The 25552-nt window shown below is 37.4% G+C and overlaps 1 protein-coding gene across 19 annotated transcripts in view; it reads right to left on the reverse strand.

Annotated features, from left to right (window-relative positions):
• The window catches only part of MCTP1 (multiple C2 and transmembrane domain containing 1), a 504318-nt gene that overhangs the window by 57577 nt on the left and 421189 nt on the right, over positions 1-25552 (reverse strand). For all 19 annotated transcript variants that reach the window (XM_073888246.1, XM_073888239.1, XM_073888215.1 and 16 more), the window contains one exon: positions 15017-15070. In XM_073888246.1, the coding sequence (XP_073744347.1) occupies positions 15017-15070 (54 nt within the window). The remainder of the gene's footprint in view (positions 1-15016; positions 15071-25552) is intronic.

Genomic DNA, 25552 nt, shown 5'->3' on the forward strand with positions numbered 1-25552 from the left:
AAGGTTTAGCGCCTTGAGTAGAGGAATTAGGTCTCATTTCTCTTTGTACCCTTCAGAGCACATAGCACAGTGCTTTGAACATTACAAGTACATAATAACTCGTTGCATGAAAGTGAAGATTTTGGAGTTATTCTCACTAAGGGATAGTTAAAATTGTGGGCATAGATTAGTTCTTTAAGAAAGAACAAAATTGGGAGATACCCAAACACTGGAGACAAAAGATGAAAACTCAAGTGTTAGAGTAAAAAAAAACAAAAACAAAAACCCAAGTGCACAGGGAGACGGAAGAAGATATTAAATGGTGGTTAAGATAGCACTGAGCTAAATTCACTGAGAAGGTGGAAGATCCAGTGAGGTTATTAATGTCTTCAGGGAACAAGTTTAGTACAGTGTTATAAATGGAAGCCACGAAGGGAAGAATTAAGATTGAACAACAGAGGGGAGTAAATGGAGGCAACAGATGTAGAGCATGTCTGGGATTGATGGTGAAGGAAGGAAAAGAAATCTCACTATTTTCTTAAAATGTGTCCACATAGGATGCAAGAACAGACATTTGTCATAGGTACACAAATATTTATTACATGCATGCATGCATGACTATGTGAACAAATGAATTAATTGAATGAATCATTCATCCTGAATATGAGAAAAATACCATATCTTGGTTCTTTTTTTCTTAATCAGAATATTTCCCCCCTCATTTCTGTGCTATGAGTGTGCAACTAGATGCAAACACACTTACAGGTGATAACACTGGTCAACCCTTATAAAATAAAAACTGATCTCTTTCTAGCATATTACTTTTACTTGTTATGGGAAAAGATTCACACAGGAAGTCCTATCATTATGATTTAAATTGGGGGAAAAATATTTAGACATAAATACAAGGAATTTTAATTCTCATATCAATTGTTTTAGTAGAAGCTATAACCCTTCCAAGTAGCTCCCATCTGGATAGTCTCTTGTATTAAAACTAATTGTTTTGTATGTTTGGAAAAGCACAATTTTATCATCATGGAGAAAAGTCTGTAAAATATCATTATAAAATAAAAAACAAACATGACTTATGGAAACAAACAAAAAACCAAAGCCCAAAATCAGTAAGCATCTATTTACTTCATATAAATGAAAAACAAGTATCAAGATTTTAGCTATAGGTTTGCCTTTTTTTAACGCTATAAAATTCATGCTGAATGGAGAAAACTCATGCTTGATACATTTAACTTATAGTACATTTTCAAGGTGAATTACTAAATCCTCAGAACCTGACCTTCTAATGAAGGCACTGAAGCAAGCTCAGAGTTGGTGAAGAAAACCACAAAGATATAAAAATGCATAGATATATGATCAACTAGGGACAAATTTTGATGGAATTATCACCAGATCTCTACAGACAAGGTCTATCTATCAAACATGCCTACCATAAGCTTTGGTTCCATTAATTTCCTAAGAAAAGACATCAGGTAGAGTTCTGGATACCAGGTGTGTAAACACTGAGAGATTCTGATATTACGATATCTTTCGTGTAGAAACCCGAACACAACCCAACCAGATGCAGAAGTGAGTTTCCATTGGGAAAGCTATCCACCCTTTTACTACTGTTACCATTATTTAAACGTTTAATATAGGAGAAACTGAAGGCCAAAAAAGAACATGCTTGCACTTAATTTCAAGTGACAGCTAATACAGTGCATTAAAGGTGTAATACTATACACATGGTAGTTATATATAAATAGTAACATTAAAAAAGGGGTTACAACATCCCTAAGACATCCTAAGTCTAAAACACTTAAAAAGCACATTTGCAGTACAACTTATCTTAAATTATTTTAATTGGTTTCAAGATGACTTCAGATTAGTGATGGGCTTTGACTTTTTCTGATTATAAAAGAGAAACACAGATGAATGCTTTTTAGGCAGCCTAATATCATTCCCAGGTAGACTACCACCTAACCTGTGTTACTTAAATGCCATTAACTATCAACGAATGTTATTTCTACATAAGTGTCTTATGTAAATTTTGTTTTCCTAAAGTTGTTAGTTCTCTTAATAAATATAGCTAATGTAAAAAAAAATTTTTTTTGTTCTTTCTTTGCATTCATTATCCAGGAACTCTTTCAAAGAAAAAGGGGTGGGGGGAGGCAGAGTGACAGAGCTTGAATACTTAGCAACCATTTTACGGTTGAGAGTCTTTTTTTTTTTATAGTATGAAAAATAATCCAGTTATATTCTTTAGCTCGACTGCTTACAAATAACCTATCTGAAAAAAAATCAAGTAAATCTGTCAGTTGTGGAAGTTTATTTTTCCATGTGTTATCTAGAGATAAGCTAGCCTGTACTATTAGATTTCCACTGACATAATTGTGCATGAATTCTGATCTGATTTGGTATTACATGGTGCAAAAGGTGACACATTTTCTCTAATATACCCCATTAGAAAGGAAAGAAATTGCCAAGGTATGAAATCTGAGGACCTTGATTCAGAAACTATGTGACTTTGAGGTCAGCTCAGTGGAAAAAAAGAACTTGTTCAACTACCCCAGGCACTGAAGGTTGTGACGAGCAAGCCTAATACCCAGGGTGGTTACTCTGTTGGATAATCAATAAAATCTTACATTATCAGGCTGCAACAGCTGTATATTCGTTTATTATGCTGCCCTGTACGTCTCCAAAATATTTTAGTATGTAATTGCAGAGAATACAGATGCTGTCCCCATTCCCCAATCATTGCTGATCAGAATACATGGTCAAGATACCGGAACCGGGAAATAGCATATATGTGCATAAGGTGCAGAATATTGATTTTAATATCCACATAATGCTTCCTCACTCCAGCAGAAAAACGTTAGCTCTAGCGATCCTGGAAAAGAGTGTTGACCGAGCTACTTAGAGTTTGTACATCCAAAGTCTTAGAGATATTAGTGATCTTTTAAATTCTCTGAGAAACGTCCTTGAACAAATTAGTAAAATACCAGATGTGAACTGTTGGCAATTTCAAATTACATTTTCTAAAAAGGAGAAACCCCTATGTTTTAAGAAGGAAGTATTCTGCCATCTCCTTTTCTCGCCTGACTTTCTGACAGCCACTCAGAGCAAGTGCAGCCTGACTTCTAGGACACGGGACAGCGGCGTCTTGTCCTCCTTCATTGGTGGGGGACAATGGATGCCCATTCTAGTTTGAAGAGGAATTTAAAAAGGATTTTTTATGACTCCTTTCTACCCACCAACTAGCTTCAATAGAGAGTTCAGCTAGATGGTGGAATTTCTGGACTGCATCCTTATCTATGGATAAAGCAGAAGAAGGGAGATTTAGGTAGCACTTTGAAGTTTTAGTGAAGTAGAGAATGACAATTCAGTTGGTCCTTTGTTGCTTCTCAACTTTTAAATCAAAAACAAAAAGTGAAATAAACATATATAGGATAAGATTTGGATATACTTGGCAATTTGAAGGTGCTATGCTTGTTTAATTTTTGAGATAACCTAATCAAGCACTATGTGCTGATAAACCTTAGATAAAAAGATATTCTCCAGTTAGGCAACCGGGTTCATATTCCTTAATGCTACAGGACATCTATAGACGCTTTTCCTCTTTAGACATGGTGGCTGATTTTATTTTCCAAAGATGGCCGCATATCTCCCTTCCCTTAGATTCTTATGCAATAGGACCCTGACACTCCTGATTAAGAGGTAGAACTGAATTCATCCTCTCCTGGAATCTGTGCTGGTCTTTGTGACTTGCTTGACCAAAAGAACATGACAGAAGGGGCATTCTGGGACTTCCAAGGCTATGTCATAAGAAGCCTTGCAGTTCTGCTTGGTCTCTTGAAACACTCACTTTGGATCGCTTCTCCCTCTCAGAACTGAGCTGCCATGTTATGAGAAGCCAGCAACAACCTCCAGTCTTCTGACTGAGCCATCTTGAATGTCCAGTCCACGTCCACCCTTAGGGGACCAAAACCCCAGACATCTGGCTAGACCCACAAAAGAGATTCAAGTAGGAACTGCCCAGGTGAGCCCATCAACGCACTGAATAATAAGGAATGGTAAATTATTGCTTTAGATCACTAAGTGTGTTTTTTTTTGGGGGGGGGGATGTACGGGGAGACTGTTATACAAAAAATGGACTTTGGAGGCAGACTAAAGTTTGGAGTTTGGCTGTTTCACTTCTTTTGTGACTTTGAGTGAGTTACTTTATGTCTCAGAGGTTTTAGTCTTTTCATTTCATTCGTTCATTCACTCATTCCTTTATTTATTTAAAGATTTTATTTATTTGACAGAGAGAGACACAGCTAGAGAGGGAACACAAGCAGGGGGAGTGAGAGAGGGAGAAGCAGGTCTCCCGCTGAGCAGGGAGCCCGATGCGGGACTCGATCCCAGGACCCTGGGACCATGACCTGGAGCCAAAGGCAGACGCTTAACAACTGAACCACCCAGGCACCCCCAGTCTTTTCATTTTTAAAAAATAGTGACAAGAGAAGGGGCTTCTCGACTCACCTATGATCCTCCTGCATCATATTTTCCTTAAGACTCTTAGATCAAAGCCAGAATCAGCATGGTTACTATATGCCTTTCCCTCTGAACCAACTCGTGAGGTATCAAAAATATTCTGCCTCCTTTTACATGGATACTTCTTGCTTCCACATTGGATCTGTGTTTACTTAGTAAAAGCACACTGAATGGGGAAAAGGCACTGAATATTGACCTGTTGCCATCATTTTTCCAAATGCTCTCTCTCAAGACCTAGTGCCCAGGGAGGAGAGGGATGGGTAGGCACAGACGACACTCTCTGTCTATACTGACCGGAACGGGTGATAACTATGCAAAATTGCATACCAAGTGACCTAGGTGTCATCGCTAGGTGGGTCAACAGGCTTTGCTACAACATGACCAGGAAGGAAAGTTAATGAGAGGGTTTGTTTTCTGATCTCAGTTTCTTCATCATTAGGCAAGTTACCTAATTCCTAGACTTAGCTTCTTCTTAGATAAGTTAACTTGTTTTTAGGCTCAACTACTTTTCTATTTTAGTCACATTATCTGGTTTCTAATCTTAGCTACTTCCCCACTAGCCAAGTTAATCTTGCTGATACTGAAGCGTGGGAATGATACCTGATAAGCCAATACGCAGAGTTATTGCGAACATTAAATTAAGGTACGAAAGGGGAGGTACTTTGAAACATGTGAAGTGCTACACAAATATAAGGATATCTCAACGAGGCATCTTATAGTCTTCCCTTATTCTATACAACATAAATTGTTTCAATAATCTTATTACATTTACTATTAAAACTATCTCTCAGATTTATTTCTTATTATCATGATTGCTGTTTTAGCCCAGGCTGCCATTATTTCTTGTTGGGGCAACCATGGCACCTCCTAGCATATTTCTCTACTTAAAGTCTCATTTCCTTCTTATTCTATCACCTGCCTCTTGCCAGAGTTTTCTTCTTAAAGCACAAATGTCATCATGACAATTTCCTATTTTAGAACTGCCTCTGATTCCTCATTGCTTGAAGATAATTCAGATTCCTTAGATGATGGCTAAAGCCTTCACAACCGTAAATTTACCTTTCCCAGTGTCATTGTCCTCCACACTATGCTCCCACTGTACCACACCCTCCTTGACTTTACAAATCACACTTCCTTGTACGTTCTCATTCATCCCTCAAGACCTAAACTAAACGCTGCCTCCTCTGTGCAAATTTGCTGCCAATTCTATGAAGACGGTCATCTTTCTGTTTTTCCCAAACTCTTTTTAACTTTATTGTAACATTTTTCTCACCATATTATAATTGTTAGTTTACATAATCAAGGGTCCCACCAGGCAGTAACTCCTGAAAGGCCCATATTTATCTTTGTCTACCCAGTGTCTTGTCCTCACTCTAAGCTTATGGGAAAAATAAATCATTTTTTCATTGAGAGAGCCCTCATAGCAAAATGGTTCAACCTGTATCTGAGATTGGGCCTCGAGGGCTGCAGATAGATCTGTGCTTTTAGGAAGAAAAAAGTATTTTAGATTTTCCTTTCTGAGACCCTGATTAGTTTTATTTAAAAGCTCCTATTTTATTTCAAATTATAATTGATTCACATTGATTCACACAGAGTAATATGGGATGAATGCTGTATCCATCAGCCTGGACTAAATTATGTTGCAGCAACAAAGATCTCAAAATCATAAAGGCTCCTAAAAACAAGGTTGGGTTTATTTTTTGTTCATATTACGTGCCCTTCTGGGTTGGCTCCACATTATCTTTATTCTAGAACTCAAGCTAAAGAAGGATCTCCAATGTGGATAGTTACCGCTATGTTTTAGAAGGAAAAGAGATATGGCAGAGTCAAGGATAGCTCTTGAGCTTTTGGCTGGGAAGTGGTATGGGTCAGCCAGAGTGAGTTACACGGCCATGCCTGAGATTGGTAGGCAGCGAGGAATATTTTGAACAGAGAACAATCTGTTACCAAAGGTAAGGAGACAAGTAATATTGTCACTGCCAGGTTTAGACCTCTAGCATAGTTTGCTCTTGATAGGAATCTGAGAAAACACACCCTGCTAACATGGTTATAGCCATACATCTTTGTTTACTTTGAGTCTAGCTTAAGTTGGAAAATTTCAAAGGAAAAAAATAGTACCATGAGGTTTTCATATCTATTGATTTTCTATTAATTCTGGAGTGTGATGGAACACAGGAAGTGCAGGATTCTGGCCAATGGAAGCATGCAACAAATAACATTAAAGGGAGTAGCTCAGGCTGCCTATCCTGAAAATCTATTAAACATTGTGGATCTTTTCTTTTATATAAAAACATTTTGGTTATTAAAGATCGGGACTTTACCTGGCTTTGGATTTTCCCCAAGGGGAAAAAAAAAAGACTTGTATTAAAATATTTTTTGTGTTCATCATACCACCAAGCAAAATAACCCATGTCACTGGAAATATTTTGGTGAAGCCACATATTTCTTCAAGTTGTATTCTCATCAATTGATGTCAACACTACAGAATTTCTGACATTTCTCTAATATCTCCCTTTTGCATGTAACGATACAAATTGATACCTCTATTTGCATAGCCAACTCCTGTTGGCAACTTCTTACAATCAAAGAAGAATTCCTCCGTCGTGAACTTCTTTTAGAATCTGCAGAGTCAATGCCTTTAACATGGTGAAGAATTTCTTTGCCAAATAAATCTTCAGGCAGAATAAAAATCTTGGCACTCTGGGCTCCGATAGAGCATCTGTGATGCTTGGCAACACATCTGGTTCTGCTGCTTTGGTGAAGAAACATGCTCCTCATCTCAACATGCAGTGGTGTCAGCCAGTGTCAATGATTCTGCCAGGGATCCTGAAAAAATTGTGTCTATTTCTACAAATGCTGTCAACCTCTTGAGAGCCAGGACTGACACACTATTTCAAGAGGTTTTGTCAAGAAACGGGAGTCTAAGAGTAAGTTCATTGCTGCAATATAGACGTTAACTTGCTTTCCAGAGGTCCTGTCTTGAAACATGTGATTGACTTTCAAATACAAGCTCTGCTTTTCTGAAGCAAAGGAAATCCAATGATTAGAATAAAGCAACAGGAAAGAGTCCATTCATAGTTTGTTTTACTTGATGGCTATTCTTTGCAAATTATCCAACGAAATCTTCCTATTTCAATTCTTTTTGCTCTACTGCCATGCTGGAAGGGCATGTTGGGGGCATTTATCTACACATTCCAAGGCTGAAGAAATGCTTCTGGAAACTGAAACAAGGAGTGACAAATCTTTCCATTTGTTTACAGGTAGAAACCCACAGACAGCTGGAATCGTTAGATAACTTTTTAAAAAGTGAATTCTGTCTCCAGTGACCTCACGGAACTGTGAACATCTAATTTTTTTTTTTTTAATGATGAGGCATTAATGATGCAAACGTGTTAAGACATGATCTCCTCAGCACAAAAGAATATGAACTCAACAAGGACTTTGGAGAACTGGAGAAATTCCTCTGTGCTTAACCTTCACCTAATAAAGCCATGGCAGCTCCCATTCTGTTTGCTACTGTTTTCTCTTGCCAAGTCAATGTTTTAAGCACATACTGCCATGCAACTGAAAAGTCATAGTCAAACAGATGTCAAAAATAACAAGCCTATTGTTGTGTCAAAAACCACTCCATAATTTCAATATCAAAGCCAAACATCAGCCTTCTTGTAGAAGCTTACTTCTGAGCTGAACTAAACTTTATTTTTACTTGGAAAATTTGCATTTATCTCAGGTGTTTGAGGAAAATAGGCATTAATGTCAAGAGGAAGGTAGTGAACCACAGAGATATGACTTTATAGAGAAACTTTATAGTCTCTGTAAAATAATTCTATTTCCATTGCAATAAAAAAGGCATGAAAAAGGTTTTTTTGTGTGTTTATGTGTTGTTGTTGTTTCTCCCCTCCCCTGGGGAAAAAGTCTACAGCTATCTTCAGATTTTCAAAGGGTCTGTGACCTGAGTAGGGCTAAAACCCTCTGCCCTGGCGCTTTATTGAGTGAAATGTTTTGAGGAATAGAATGAATGTTCTGAAGAAGTGAAATTCTTCTGTGGAGAAAGCAAGTTGACCGTGACTTGGTGCCGCACTCAGCAGTGAAGAATACAGACTCCTAAACAGGAAAGTAACCAAGAGCACACAGGCATGGGTACAAACCCACTCATTCCTGGACAAGGTTTTCTGAATAAAAACTAAGGCAATTTGGATAAAAATATTTGCTTTGTTATACCGCTCCTAGTCTCCATAGTGAATGCAAAACTGTGTAGCCATATTCATACAGAAAAGTAGGATTAAGTTAATAGGGAACAAATTAGGAGCTCAGATCTTGTGCTTTAAAAGGTACTATTATTTTAGAAGTGTGGAAAATGCGGTTGGAAGGCACCTGTATGAGTTCCTATTGCTGCTATGATGGATAAACCTAGCGGCTTAAACAACACAAATTTATTAACTTATAGTTCTGCAGTCTAAAAGTCAGAAATGCATGTCACTGGGCTAAAATCAAGATATGGGCAGGGCCGTATTTTTTTCTGGAGGCTCTATGGGAGAATCCATTTCCTTGCTCTTTCCAGCTTCTAAAGGCTACCCACATTTCTTGGATTGTGGCCACCTTCCTCCATCTTCAAGGCCAGGGTAGCAGCTCAACCCTCTAACCCCACCCTGCTCCCCATCAGTTTGTTGTGTTAATGCCAGGGCTCTGGCCTTGACTCCATCTGCCCCCACACTGGGTGCTGTACAGCTGCTCCTTCTGGGGCTGTTTCTTGGTCTTTAGCTTCTCCTAGTGCTTGGTACAGGGCGTGCACCCTTTCTTGGACTGCAGAACTTCCTGAGGTTCTCTTTCTGAGTCCGGTGAATGATGGTGAGAACAAGGGTGAGGGGCTTGTAGACAGCTCAGATCTTGGAGACCTTGGACCCTGCACTGCCCATCATGCTGGTGACTTGCACCTGGAGGACCTCTACCTTCAGGCCCTCCAGATGTCTCAGCAGCTCTCCCTTCTGGCCAGGAAGGTCCCCAGTGCTGGTTTGGGCCATAGCTGCGCAAGTGGTGGCCACTCTGATGGCCCCTTAGACTTTTAAGGACATTTACTATTATATCGGGCGCACTCAGATAATCCAGCACAATCCGCCTATTATAAGGTCAGCTGATTAGCAACCTTCACCTCATGGGCTACTTCAGTGCCTCTTTGCCATGTAGTGTAATAGAGGTTCCAGGGATTAGGAGGGGAACATCCTTGAGGGGTTATTATTCTGCCCACCACATCGCGGCTTAGCTGGGAGAGTGGGAAAGGGCTGAAAGTACAGGAAAACAGTGTGAAGAACTGGAAACCTAGAAGTAAAGAGCTCCTAGCTGGGATGGAGGATACTCCCTGATTATGCTACCAGAATACCTGAAGATCAGGTCTAAGGTGATTTGTATCTGCTCCTTGATATTTATTCTCCTAGAAAACTTAGTTTTTAGGAACAGTAAAGATGCCAAACTTGGAAAACCTGAGTGTCAGCCCTGGCTCTACCACTTATTGTCTATATCACCTTTGGCAATGCACCTATGTTTGGCTGAAGCACAATTTCCCCATTTTAAAATAAATTGAAACTAGTGGGTCCAGATGATTGTAGTAGGCAGAATTCTAAGATGCCAAGATTCCCACTTCGTGTTAATATAATCCCCTCCCCTTGTATGTGAAGGGAATTAATACAATGGAATGGTCATCCCATGATTAGGTTTTGTTACGTGGCACAGTGGACTTTAAGAAAGGATGACCTTTGGTGGGCCTGACCTAATCAGATGAACCCTTAAGAGGGGCTAAGCTCTTCCCGAAGAAAGAGAGTTCAAGTGTGAGACAGATTTGACAGAAGGGAGATTCTCCATTGATGGATATAAAGATGGAAGGGACCATGGAAAGTGACCGCTAGGAGTGAAAAGCCAACAAGAAAAGCAAGGGCTTCAGCCCTCCAAATACAAGGAACTGAATTCTACCAACAGCCCAAGTGAGCTTGGAAGTGGATTCTTCTGCAGAGCCTCAGATGAGAACTCAGCCTGAGAGATGCCTTAAGTGTTAGACTCTGAGCAGAGAATCCAGTTGAGCCATGCCTACACTTCTGACCTACCCAACTGAGAGCTAATACATATGGTTTGTTTTAAGCCTCCAAGTTTGTGGCCATTTGTTATGCAGTAGTAGGAAACCAGTAAACTAATATAATGCTATTGCAGTTAAATGTGAGTTAAGATTTCTTTTTAAGAATTTTTTTTCTTGACTCCTCTTTCCCTGCCTTTCTCCAAAGCTTTGATCTGCTTTCCCACCATGTAATTATTTCATTGAATATAACCAGAAAATGCCATTTTGTCAGATTAAAATCTTCTCTCCTATCACATATTAGAGTTATCTCCTTCCCCCCATGCTTGATTTGAGATGCAGAGATGTATGCATCTTGGGTATATTATATACATATTTAGGGCTGGAGAATCAAACCAGATAACACAGATTTTGAGAATTAAAGTAAACAATCTGCATATTTTGAATTAACTCAGACATGTTTCACTCATTGCATCTAGTTATCTTGAAACACAGTCACATTGACCTAATGGCTGAAGAAAAAGGAGAAGCAATGTAAGCATAAATGCCTGAACATTTTAATATCTTTTATCAATAAACATTAGTAGTATGCCATGCATTTGAATCCATGCTTATCCCGAGGAAAACCTGCATTCTATCTTCTGCTTCCTGATAACTGCAGCTGGATCCCATTACAGGGGTAGGACACACCATGGGAAGTATGCCTAAACTTTCTAAGCTACAAAACTGAAGCTGATCTTCATTAATTAGATGTCTGGATTATGCAGACTGACCACTGTATTACCATAAATAACATGGTCAGAAACACTATTATATGGCTTAGTGATAGCTCCACCTGGGTCATTTGGCTAAGCCTTGTTTACGAAGACATTCTATTAACCACAAAGGCAGGATCTGATGTCAGGTCAAAAATCAGATCAAACTGTGACTTTGTGGTTGATGGCAGAGAGAATGCTCTACAACAAAGGGAAATGAGAACCCAGGGTGATGTCTTCCTAACATTTGATTCAGGAGAAATTTCATCTCCCGCACACCTTCACAGAGTGCTACTACATAATGCAGATAAGTGAAGATATTAACAAGCCAGTGATTCATAACTAAGACCCACCATTTAGAATCCATATTCTCTGCCTTTGTGAAAACCATGGAACTGGATGAAGAGAGAAGCCACCTAATTTTAGATTAAAGCCAATGTGGACAATGGATTCTTGAATGAAGGCAAAGTCTGAGCATCACATGCCCTCACCTGAATAATGATCAGCTATTTTAATAAAAAGGGAGAACACACGACAAAAAGGCCATGGTGTGGAACAGCTTCAAAATCTGGGGATCCAGGTGAATCATGACTTAGCTTTTACCAACTTTAACCAAAGTCTTCCCAGGTGCTGAAGTCAGCACTAAAGAAAAGCTCTCACACAACTGTTATGCAGAGTAATTGTAATCTTTGCTTCACCTTTTTGGACCCGTGTCTTTGCCATCTACATAATGATGTGGAGGGAAAGCACTTCGAGCCGAAATGAAATAAACGACGTCAGTTTATGCCCACACGGACCTTGTCAAGTAGCCAATGACTTGCCCTTTCATTGTGAGTGACTAATATCAATGCTGGCTCTAAAGAAAGACACTTTTCATAATCGCCCAACAATCTGCTAAGTGAAAACATATGGAGAGGCTTAGGCAAAGCCTGCCAGGGGTCTTTGCTGAATGGAAAACAGGTGCTCTCATTCTGTGCCACGTAATACCCCATTTACCCCCAAGTCCAAAGGTTAGAGGACTAATAGCTGCCTTGTGGTAATCAGGGAAAGCCAAGAAACTAGCCCTGGTGAAACATCTGGGACATATTTTACATACTTGCAACATATGCTTCAGGTTCAATTAAAGTGAGGCTTTGGCACATTTATTAATCTTTTTTACTTTTATCCTATAAGAGGACTCACTGACCTGACCCCACTATTATACCATATGAGAAAACAGAGAAATAATGAGAGCTAGAGGTCAGTACCTGCTCATGTGGCAAAAAACACATTTGTTTTCTCCTGAAATTCCATTACCCATGACTCTATACACAAACTTTAAACAGAGGAACCAATGAATTTTTTAAAGTAGGAAATTACCCTTCTCCCACTCAGACACACTGATAGCCAGGACTTACAACCTTTACCACTCTGACAGCCAGTCCAGAGACGGAGGCTGCTAAATGGAAACTCGAAGGATCCTTTCATATTTCCATTTCTTATAGGAAAAACTTTGTATTTTAACACATCCACTCTAGGATTCTTCCATTATTCAAGCCCCTAAAAGTCTTTTGTAAATTATTATATTTGAGATTTTCTTTTTTGTTCAGATATGATTTTTATGCTATCAATTGCATTATGAGTAGAAGAGAAAAGCCTCCTTATATATCACTCGAATAAAGGCTTGGATTTATGAAAATCAGCTCACCGTCTTGTCATATGGAAAATACACTGTTTGTCAGCATCCTGTGCACAAGAATACAGCTGAATTCACACAGTAATTTAAGCACTCACTTTCAATCAACTTTGGTAACTAGATCTGAAAATGTGTTAGAACCTGGGTATCAGTTTCAGACACCTCAACACTAGATTACAATAGATGCCACTCCAGAGGCTTCGTGCTGTTTCCACCTGGCATGTTCCACTTGACATCTAGGTTTTGGTGAGCTGGTTAACCAGGTGTGTTATTCGCTTCCCATTCCTAACATCCTCTCTATTAAAAAAATGACCATCACGGGGAGATGAGTGGTTTGGAGTATCAACAAACTGGCTAAAAAAAAAAAAAAAAAATACAGGTTGACTTCAAGCAGGGACACTGAAGTCCTAGACTTCACTAAGGGTTTCCATTTATTAACATTTCGGAGGGAACGCCTGCTGCTGGAATGAATCTTTATGGTGGCTTTAATAATAAAGCGGCAACAAGCAAGGGAAATGGCCATAAATGGATGGCAGCTCAGTGTTTATCAGCAGAAAAATGATGATTCAGAGCTGGCATGTTGAGTTAAAATACAAGCTCTCTACAGCTCTACAAGTGACCTTAACAATAAATCATATCATTTATTGCCAGAAGTGTATGTTCATGTTATTTAACGTTAAAAACAAGCATCTATGTGTTTTTGTAGAGAGGAGATTTTGTTAGTGTATATTTGATGATGTCGCTAATGACTAAATGATGTACAGAAGAAAAATTTCACCTAAAAGCTCTATCAATTTCAAAATGTTTGGAACGGGATTAGAAGGGAGAAGGTGTGTATGTGTGTGTCTGTTTTTATTTTCCTTGTAGCATTGAATAATAGTCAAGAAAAAAATCATTTGGGAGTTTGACTAATCACTGTGAGTTTTTTGGGGGTTTTTTGTTTTTGTTTTTGTTTTTTTACATTTCTAATGCTTGCTTCCAGCATGCAAATTCTTATACCAGGATATAACTGTACATCTCTACTAGAATCAAAGGTCAAGGGCATAAAGTAAGATACACTGTTGTTCTCCTTTATTCAAAAAAAAAAAATTCACTGCTTTACTCTAACAGAACTCAGTTTCCAGTGAAGATCAAAATCTGGTTTTATATGCTAACTAATTTGGAAATAATGAATGATATTCTCTCTTCCCTCCCAATCTCACTCTAGCACTTTTTAGATTTTTATCTAGAAATGCCCAAGGATTTTGATAAACCAGCATCGCTCTCCTCCTTGCCATAAAAAGCCTTTCTTCTGACCCCAGACACCGCTACAGTGGTGTAAGATCATTCTAATTCTTCTCTCCAGTCCCCTCTTCCCAGGGGACAACCATTCCAAGAAATCCCAGAAACTAGCTATTTGTTTTTGTTTGTTTGTTTACTGTGGTCACCATTCCCATGTCAACCAGCAACCAGAAAATAACCTCTCAATAGGCTTTCCTGACCAACGAGCCACAGAGCCATTCCAAGTCAAGTCTAGGCAAGGGCCGTGAGCACTGGGATTATTTAAATGCCCTCCGGAGCCCTCCCCACACACGTGTGTTCTTTTGCTAAGCAATTCCTTGAAAATTACAGATGACAATATCCATGTTCAACTTAAGCAGGCTGCTCTGTTTTTCCCCCTTCTCCCTTCCCCCAAAGTGTAGCCCGATTTGTAATACTCAAGATAGGACAAATTTTTGCCCTTCAAAAACAGTTGTCACTGCCGTTATCTTCACGAGAGCTATCAAGTTCCAGACAAGCTGAATTATTTTTTTTTGTTCTGGCAGAAAAATATTTGACCCAGCTCTGGACAAAAACGAAGAGGATTTATAGCCCTCTCTCCTTCTTTGCAACATGCAGTGGCATTGTTAGGATGATAAACAGCACTGTCCAATTTTCTGGACTCAAACACTTCAACTCCTTTTTTAACTGTCTGTGAAAACAGTGTCATGTCTACATTTCCCCATCCCCTGGTACCCAAGTGCCGGGAAAGATAATTACCTTGTCATCTTTGTCATCTTCTTCTTCCTCGTCCTCCAGCATGTCCTCCACTACCTGCAGACAGAAACAGAAGTCATTCTCGTGCTCTTAAAGGAGAGAATTTTGTTCTGTCATTTTGAACCTTCTGGAAATGAAAACTTTATTAACATTTGAAACAGGCGCACAGAGAGGGAACATTTGATCTAGAGATAGGGATTAGGAAAATGCGATGCCTTTAATTGATTAAAAACCAGGGAACTGAATTCCAGTCAGAGGAACCCTATTTGTGTGAAATGTTCTGTGACAACTTAAAGAATCTGAAACATGCATCAGGTAAACTAGCATTAGAGAGATGCTTTTAATCAGGAGATTTCCTTTTTACCTGCTCCACTGCCTGCATTAATCAGACACTTTAAGTTTGGAATCAGATAACTAAGCAGAAAACAGCTCTGCTATTTCTAATTTACTTTTTACCAAACTCTAAGGTAGAGTATACTACCTGTTCATTGATTTATGCTGGTGCTTTATGGCATAAAGCTAATAGCTTTCATGGCTCAAATTTTACTTACTAATTTTTTTATTGAATAAATTTGATTTGTAACATTGGCTAAGTCTAAAGTATACCATGTGTTACTTGGATACATTTATGTATTGTAATATGATTGCTGATGTGGCAATGTTTAGCTTATTACATAATTAGAGTACACTATTATTGTCTGTGTTCATTATACTGTGCATCAGATCTCTATGGCTTATTTACTACCTGTCATGTGTTTGTACCCCTAAACACTGTCACTGCTATCCCTGCCCTCCATTCCCTGGTAACCACCATTTTACTATCTTTTTTTTATAGGTTTAACTTTTTTAGAATCCACAAATAAATGATATCATATAGTACTACACTTACTCTGACTTATCTTGCTTTTAATGTGCTCAAGGTCCATCCATGTCGTCACAAAAGGGATGCTATCTTCCTTTCTTGTAACTAACATTCCACTGTGTCTATATACTACACCCTTTTCACCCACTCATCCAGTGATGGGCATTTGGGTTGTTTCCATATTTTGGCTTTTGTGAATAATGCTGTGGCAAACATGGGAGTGCAGATAACTTTTCAATACCCTGTTTTCATTTCCTTTGGGTATATACCCAGAAGTGTAATTGTTTGGTCATAGGGCAGATCTATTTTTATTTTTTTTGAGGAACCTCCATATTGTTTTCCATAGTGTGTGGACCAATTTACATTCCTGCCAACAATGTATATGGGTTCTCTATTCACCATTCTCAACAGCACTTACTGTCTCGTCCTGATGACAGCCATTCTAATAGATGTGAGCTAACTCAGTGGTCCACTGATACAGAGATGATATGGCATTGTGGTTTTGACTTGCATTTCCTTGATATTAGCGATGTTAAGCATCTTTTCATCTATCTGTTGGCATTTCGATGCCCTCTTTAGAAAATTGCTAAGTTCTTCCGCTTATTTTTAAATTGGACTGGTTTTTTGTTAGGGAGTTGACAGAGTTCTTTAGATATGTTGGGTATTAACCCCGTATCTGATTTATGGTTTGCAAAAATTTTCTCCCATTCTGTAGGTTGTTTTTTCATTGTTTGTTTCACTGTGCAGAAGCTTTTGAGTTTGATGTAGTCCCATTTGTTAATTTTTTCTTTGGTCGTTTGTGGTTTTGGTGCCATCAAGGCTCAAGTTTTAATTCTTGTGTATAAATGTCAACTTTTGACTATCTCTGTATTACTTTTTTATTTTGTGGATTACCAGAAACTCTACTTTTAATTCTCTGATTTACACAAGGGTTATATTATGAGAATGGACAATGAAAGAAAATTACAAATGTATTCAATAATCAAATTATATAATATGTATATAAAACCCAGATGGGGGGTATGCATGAATGTATTTTTAAATGACTCCTAGTTTACTTAGTTCAGGATAATGGAATAGTCATTTCGGATTTGCTCAATAAATTTACCCTTTCCTTGATTAACGTGTAACTGTGGCATTACAAATGAGACTTCACTATGTTTCAGGTGTTTTATTATCATTTTATACACCTACACACACACACACACACACTCTCTCTCTCTCTCTCTCTCTCTCTCCATGGAAACCAAAAATTTAAAAACTTTGAGGAGGGTTGTTATTAAGTGCCAACTTCTGATTGCATTCATGCCATTTCATATAATTTCTAATTCTTGTGGTGCTTTTCTTTTTTTTATCTAGTCTGTATCTCTATTTCTGAATAAACTTGATAGAATCATCGTTATTAAATATTTTTAAATCCTTCTCCCAAAGCTCATAACTGTAAAAGATAAGACAGCGAGTGCTTCTTTCATGTGGCTTATGATACAGACAGGAATATGTTATGAGTGAAAACTTCAATAGCTAAGACTGTATTATGCAAAGAGCTACACAAACTGAGATAACATGTCGGGACTCTTGGTGATCTAATAATTGTCCTCAAATATTCTAAAAGCATTAGCTGATTTAAAAGAATAGCCCAAACTCAAACCTCCATTTCTCATAAACCAATATATAACCAAAAACATCTGACAACCTGTGAGATTGTTCCTAATTTAATGTCATACTTTAAATCTTCCATTACATGGTAGAATTTTGTGGTCTTTCCTTTGGACATTCAACATTTCAAAACAGTGTGCTGTTTCCAGTATCTGGTGAGAGTTTACACTTATTTTGAAGACATATAAAGCAATTCAGCCTCAGCAAGAAAGGACTCTTAACATTCTCTCTAACTATATTCAGCAACTCTGTAAGCATTTGTTGTAAAGCCCTTTGGCCAAGAAACACAGTGTTAGGTACTGTGGGAATACAAAGATGAATAACACAGATATTTCATCTACACTCATGTCAGCCCTCAAGAGAAATATAATTCAGTAGAATTTAAATGGAGACTGTAAGCTAATCTTTCACGGTGGCTTTTAGTTTTCTGAAATTTTGAAGTATTCAGAAGTATATAGACAATAATAGTAACAATGTATAATCACGGTGCCAAATGCCAGGCAATTCTAAATTGGGCTATTTTTGATGGAGGTTTAAATGGGAGAAACAGCCACAATAGTTCAGTACTTTGTATTTCTCCAAAAGAATTCACCTAACACAGCAAATAGCTGAAACAGAACTCAAACCCAGACAGTGGGACAACACAGAGCCAGCTCTCACCCCTGCCCAGTTATTGGGTGGGGGCAGGGAGGGGGGAAGAATTCACCTAACTCCCCTAAGTTTAAATGATTATAATTTCATATCTCTAGTAAAACGATTGATTTAGATTAAGTAATTTTTTAGGTTGGTCATTATGATCCATTTTATTTTTCAGTAAAAGTTGTATATATTGGAGGTATAAAACAGGATGATTTGGTTAATACTAAAATTACCCACACAAAGTCATTTATCAAATATGTCAAGGAAAAAGAAACGAACACTACAAGTATACTTTTACTTCTGTGCATAAACTCAAACACTGTTTTTGCTAGTTATTATTAAAAATGTATTACATGCCTCTCCTCTCAGGACTGATGACCATACTGCAGGTGCTAGGAAGAAAGAATGGCGTTGGATTTTGCCTAGCAGATTGCAAGGTGCATAATAGGTGTTCCAGAAATATTTGTTGATAGAATGAACAGATGAATGCATCATCTATTCTTCATAGCCTTCAATAGGCTTTTACATAAAAGAACTGACCTAGCTCACAGAACTGAACTAGCTTATCTGGAAAGTTATATACTTAATCAGTGATGCAGATTAATAAAAGCAAATATTCAAAATGCCTTCCAATATCTGCCCGGAAAGAGAAAGCATACATATTTAACCTTTAAGATTTGGAGATTTCTACTACCTTCAAGATAATTTTCAAAAATTCAAAATATCATCAAAACATCAAACAAGCCAATAGCTTAATTTACACACTTCCCAAATCAGCTGCATATCTTATGTTCAAGAACGACTCAAAGAGGTCTACAGAATCAGACTCTTCATTTGCAAAACCCAAACTGTTCTTACCCTGCACAAGTGGGTAATTGGCTACGCGCAATTGCTCTACAAATGTGCAGCCGGAACCACCCAATACAACCATTTGCTCTTACATTTGGCAGAAAAGTGTTGTGTTAGCGAGAGGCCTTTGTGCTGTGTTTTAGCACTCTAGCGAGGGCTTTTCCCCTCCTCCAGTGTCTTTTTAATGTTACATCATAAACATCTACAAGTGAGGATTTATAATACAGATGCTTTCCTATGGATGCCTTTAAGCTGCTTCAGAATGCATCCCACTATTACATTTTGCTCAGGTGAAGGTTAAGGTGCCTTGGAAACTGGAGATAATAGCACCTATCCCACAATGCTGATTAAGGATCCAATGAAATAATGTATTTAAACTACTTAGCACAGTTCCTGTATTGAAGTGTTCAAAGAGGTTAGCTATTAGTGAAAAGAAAAATAATATCTATTTAATGATAGTTTAAACATTATTTTTTTAAAGATTTTATTTATTTATTTGTCAGAGAGAGAGAGAGAGAGAGCACAAGCAGCGGGAGCGGGAGAGGGAGAAGCAGGTTCCCCGCCGAGCAGGAAGCCCAATGCGGGGCTCGATCCCAGGACCCTGGGATCATGACCAGAGCCGAAGGCAGACGCTTAACTGACTGAGCCACCCAGGTGCCCCTCAACATTAATTTTTAAAAACTGAATTATGTATTTTTTTTGTCCTGGGCAAAATATTCAGTGTTCTTTATGACATATAAAATTCCAATTCATGTTTTGCAGACACTAAGAGACACATAAAGGGACACAGGCAGAGGCGTGGATCAAGACTACCCCTTAAAATGATGCTTTCACTAATTTTCAGGCTTTAACGGACCAATGAAATGTACGGCTATGAGGGCAAGAGCATCTCAAAAGTGGGGCTGTGCTTGAAGACATGAGCCCTGGCCAAATGCAATGAATATAGAAACTGCAACTGAGGTTTTAAAAACAAACTGTACATATCCCTGAAGTACATTTAATGACTGCACAAAACTGCAACCTTTCCCAGAGAACTCGACAAACACCTACCATTTAGAAAGAGAGTGGTGGAGTTTAACACTTAACAAAGGAAAACCAATAAAATAAAGGAGTCCTCATCTCAAATTCCACTCTTCCTCTTCAAATAAAACCATATAAAGACTACATAGTTTTGTTTTCAAGTATATGAAGTCCAGTTGCCCAAACATTTGTCAACAATAATTTAATAACAACACTTATGCAGGATTTCCTTGAGAAAAAAAAAATGAGTGTTGAAAAAAAATGCATGTGTTAGAAAAGATACATTTTTCCAAAGTTTTTTTTTTTCTTTTTTCTTTCCCTTTTCTTGAGGGGGAATCTCTCAGTTCGGCTCTAGAATTCTCTTTCCAAATTATGCTTTCTGATATCTTGCTTGAAAGCAAGTAGTATTAATCAAACAAAGGAAGGGCACTAGGGAAATCAGAAAGATGTAATGCAAGCAGTTAAAAGTGACATGACCTTCTGTAATGTCGCTCGTCACAGACTTATATGCCACACACTGGAGGAAGGTCTCGAAAGAAACTGATTCTTGGTACTATTCCTTGAATGTAATACTAATAAAGATGACATTTTTAAAAACACACGGAGACAGCCCCAAATGCAGCATGCCAGCTACATTAAAGCCAAAGAATAAGCAGATAACATTGTTTTTAAAAGCGTAATATTTCTTCTTTCATATTCCATATTTGCTGAGCATTTGTCATTAACATATAAAATATGTGGCTGTACTTTTTAAAAAATCCATTTTCAAATGGAGCCAAACTCATCTGTAGAATCTGTATATTATATAGTTGCACAGGAACTCTTTTCATATTGCGACTTTTAATTATAATTCAACACAACTTAAAAGGCTTATGATTTGCAAGGAAATAAAATTTTATTTGGCTGAAAATATTAATAATGGTGTTAGTAATCTGCATTCAAGTATGACATGTTTAATATTACTGCCCCAGACAATGATATATAAGGGAGGGGACCAGAGGATGCAGAAAAGGAAGACCTAGACAGTGAAGGGATGAGAAAAAGTGGATTCAGGTAAACTTCATGGTTAAAGTCATCATGGGGCAGTAAATACTAATTACTGCTTTTTAATGCCGGGTTAGGGGGTGTGTTTTAAAACAAGAGTGACCAAAGGGGGATACAAGGCCCACCAATAATTCTTAAAACACTTTGTATTTTCATTTGCCCAGGAATAAAGTCCTCCAATTATTTATTACTCTTCAAAGAAAAACAAGAACCAAAAGCATCTTGATTATGTCACCCTTGTAAGATAAGTATTGAGTACCACGAAGCCAAAAACTCCCCAAGACAAAGCTGACACAAACCAGTTTCTTTCATATGTTTACTTTCTTCCTTGGAAATAATCTTTGAATTAAATAGATGTTTTGCTATGTTCAGAATGAATAGTTGCACAATTCAAATTGCTTTACTCAAACACGGTCTATAAAAAAGCAACACATTTAAATTAAAGAAGAAATCACTGCTGTCCAGATGTGCAACTGCATGTTAAAAAATTAAAGAAAGAAAATTGTCACAAAAGAAAGAAGTTTCATATTTAATTTCATATTCACAGAACATCCAAATGTGTACAGATGCTTATATTTGGACACATTACAAACTAAATGCCTATTTCCACCCTAGAGATACAGAGGAATTTGGAGAGAGCAGTATTCTTCAACATGGTCTGGAGTTCATTTATACCATTTGTGTGTGCATAAACCAAGCAGAGCATGCATTTGTGTGCCAATGAATTTATTACATGTGTAAATATCATATGAAATTATTGGAAGCCTATGGATTGAGAAGTTGCATATAAACACTCAGACTCTTTCAGATTGCTGAAAAGTACCAGAGCTGACCTCTGGTCAACCAAAGTCAGCTAAAGACTTTTGTGGTCAATACGATCATTATAGGTGCACGTGTGCTGTCATTTTCGCAACAGCACATCTGCTGCTCACGAAATTTTTGAGAAGGAACTTTTGCAAAATGAACGGCACAATTAAGCTGTACACATAATTTACTCCACGTCTGGAAGAATAATAAGACTCATAAACAGGTCTGGGATATACTGTTTCATCCAGTATATCTCAAAAGCAACTGGATGTATGATGGCTGCTTAGTTTGATTCACACTGTTAAAGATTTGACCTTGGAGTATTTCAGTTATAGTAGTCATCAAGATAACTGAACCACTAGATGTAATAATAATTAGTGTGATAGGCTTGCCAGTGAGGTTGACTATATGGTAATACAAAAGAAGGCAGACTAAAAAGAAAAGCATTATTACTTACTGCTAAAAGACTTCCTGATTTTTACAGAAACACTCAAATACAATTATTTCTTCTTGCAGAATGCATTTCCTTGGCTCATTCTGGGAAGTGCCATGTTGTAATTCAGTCTGATTCTTAATAGGAAATGTGGCTTTAATGTGGCTATCAGATGACTTTTGATGCATGCCACTGATTACATACAGCCTGTATTCTGCATCATCAACAACAACATTCTTATTCGCAGTATAATATGCTTTGCTGTAAGGTGCAAGGGCAGTAAATTTACTGGCCTAGAAGATGTAACCTTTTATTTTTTTAAGTGTCAGCTTCATATGCAGAAAACCTCTTCCATTATGAAAGACTAAATATAATATAAATTCTATAATCAGTATAAGCATCTTAAATGAATTTCTTTTCATATTTCCTTCTGAGTATTCTTAAATGTTCATTCTTATACTTAACACAAAGCACTGGGAACAGAATTCTAGTGTTTATTTGAACTATGTCTCCATCTAAAGGCTTCACAATGTATTGTATTTTTGCTGGCAGAGAAAATTCTAAGCTTGGTGTCTTTAGGATAAGTGCATATTAATTTGACTAAGCAGGGAAAAATAGGTCAACTATTAACCTACATCATGCTTTTTAAATAATAGTGCTTTTTTGAAACTATTTTTTTGGTCAGGTTAGAAAATAAATGTATACAAAAAGTCCCCCCACCCCCCCAAAAAAAACCAAACACAAAACTGGAGTTGTTTAATGTGCTTTGCAAAGTGAAATTAAAAGATAACTAGACTTACCACTAAGGGATTTTATAAAATTTAGTATTTTCAAAGGAAAATTAAACATTAAAAGTAAACAGATTTCAAATAAAGAAGAAAATTATGTACTCAAGCCTCTTATAAAACCAGATTTCTATTCCAGAACCACAAATTTGTTATTTTTTAAAAAGGGCACAATTTTAAATGTTGAAAATTCTAAAACAACCTCAGGAATTTTTATTTTTTAAATATGTCATAAAGAACCCACATTATCTATTTAAAACACTTTCTGCAAAGCCAGAGGTGGGAAAGGTGTGACCTCTATGAGAGTACCATCCTCCAATCTTCTCAGAAATGTGCATTGCTCTAACCCCTGCAGATAGGCTTGCAAGCATTAAGGCTGTAATAGTCAAGAAGTTCCTTTTTAGGTCAGTGTATACTTTAGCACATGGAATAGAGGAAAATGCTACACTTTTGGAACAACAGAATTTGAAAACAAAACAAAAAAATCGTTTATATTGGAGATTAACATTAGCAAACTTTTGGACTGTACTGCTCTGCTAGGTTTGATTCACTTTTTCCAGAAATTCATGGCTACTCCCTATATGTTAAGCAGTATGTTGGGGATAATGGAAGGGGTAAGGGGAATCGGTGGACATTTGTAGAGAAAAATATTCTGACACTAATTTGATTTTTTCTTTTGTTCTTCTCGTGCCTAGAATATTTTGAGGCATGAGAACACTATGTGAGAAAAATCTAAAAATAGACTGAGTTTTGAATGTCAAAAAATCATATAGTCTGAAAACTTGAGTTTTCTTCTTTATATCCCTTTTCTATAAATAATAATGACAAAAATATTTTTTATCTCTTTTTGTAAAGAATAATCACCTCACAAAAGAAAGCCCATGTGGGTTTAGACCTACATTTGAACTGGAAAGAATGTCTATGGTGAATGGTGAATTGTAGCATAAAAGCCTGAATGAAAAGAATGTTCACGAAACCTCACACAAAACCTCCGTAACCATTTTATCACAAGCTTCCCACAATATAACACAAGAGCTCTATATTCTAGGAAAAGCTTGCCTGGTCCACTTATCATTTCTGCTTTATGTAGTGTACTGTATGATTGCTAAATTAGTGCATAATGCATTTATAATATTTATAGTACCAACATTTAGTTAAGTAACCTTTATGTAAGATTTATGTTGATTTTTTTTATTTCTCATTTAATGGCAAATTATGAAGAGCATGTTTCATAAAGATAATTCTCCATTTAAATTCATCAGTCCATTAAATATTAAAATTATGTTTCTGATGCAATCGAGAACAAATTTGTCCAGCTTCAGTGATTATTTGCACTCATAAAAATTAGGCTTGATTAATAAAATTTAAATGCTTGATTAAGTTGACATTTTCATGTTCTATTCTGATTTATTAAAATTAGTCCCCGTGCCCCGGCCTGGTATGCTAGTGTAGGTTTACCTTTCTCCTTCTCTTAGTCGACATCCAGAGAGAGGCTGTCAGGAAGGAGTACCGTGCTTTTGGACTTAAAGACGGTTTTCGGAAAATGCCCTGTTCTTTGCTCAGAGGGCTGCCGCCTTTGTCTTTATGCATAGTGCCTGGTGGAGGTTTGTATTACAATAAACAAGAAAAATGTTTCTTTCAAATATCTATTGATATGATCTGGAAAACGGCATTTATTTATGGTATTTCTGTAAAATTCAGTTACCAAGTAGCTTTCATCTGTAGAGGACAGGTCAAATTTCTTCATCTGTTTTTTTGTTTTGTTTTGTTTTTTGTTTTTGCTGAGAAAAATACAGTTTTTATTTTTGTGGGACTTGCACACACATAGCAGGGGGATTATAGACACCTGGAAATCTTTCTGTGGCAATGCTATTGTCTTCATCACAAAGCTTAAAACCAAGACTGATGGTCATGGAAAACCATCCTCTTCGAAAGCACTTACATGGGAACTTTTCAAGAAAGGAAGTGACGTACAATGTCTAAGCCCTCACTATACCCACACTGGTTTGTCCTGTTTTCTACATGGGCAGGTGCCTAGTTGTCTTTAATGAGCTCTCATTGTATGCTTAACACAGTATGTTGTCTCTTTAATCGTCACAAAGCCTCAACAAGGTGGGTTTTATCCCTGTCTTATTGGTGAGGAAACTGAGGCTCAGGGGAGTGAATAAATTTGCATGGCTAACAAGGGGAAGATCTGGAATTAAATCCCAGGTCTTCCTAATTTCAAAGTTTGGGCTTTTAAACTCTACCCACTGGAAATGAGTCGTGGTGACAGTCCTTTTTAAGATGTTTTTGAGGCTACCCGTGGGAAACTTTGTTTAGATGAGCTGACTTTCTCTCATTTAAGCATGCCACTGGAATATTTGGTTATTTTTCAAAATAAATGATATGGTATGATAGTTATTTTTTCCTTGCATGATAACAAATGATAGGAAATGCTCTTG

The sequence above is a fragment of the Callorhinus ursinus genome, unplaced genomic scaffold (assembly GCF_003265705.2).
Source record: "Callorhinus ursinus isolate GAN/ISIS: 27379988/994484 unplaced genomic scaffold, GSC_fseal_2.0 scaffold3, whole genome shotgun sequence".
Lineage (NCBI taxonomy): Eukaryota > Metazoa > Chordata > Mammalia > Carnivora > Otariidae > Callorhinus > Callorhinus ursinus.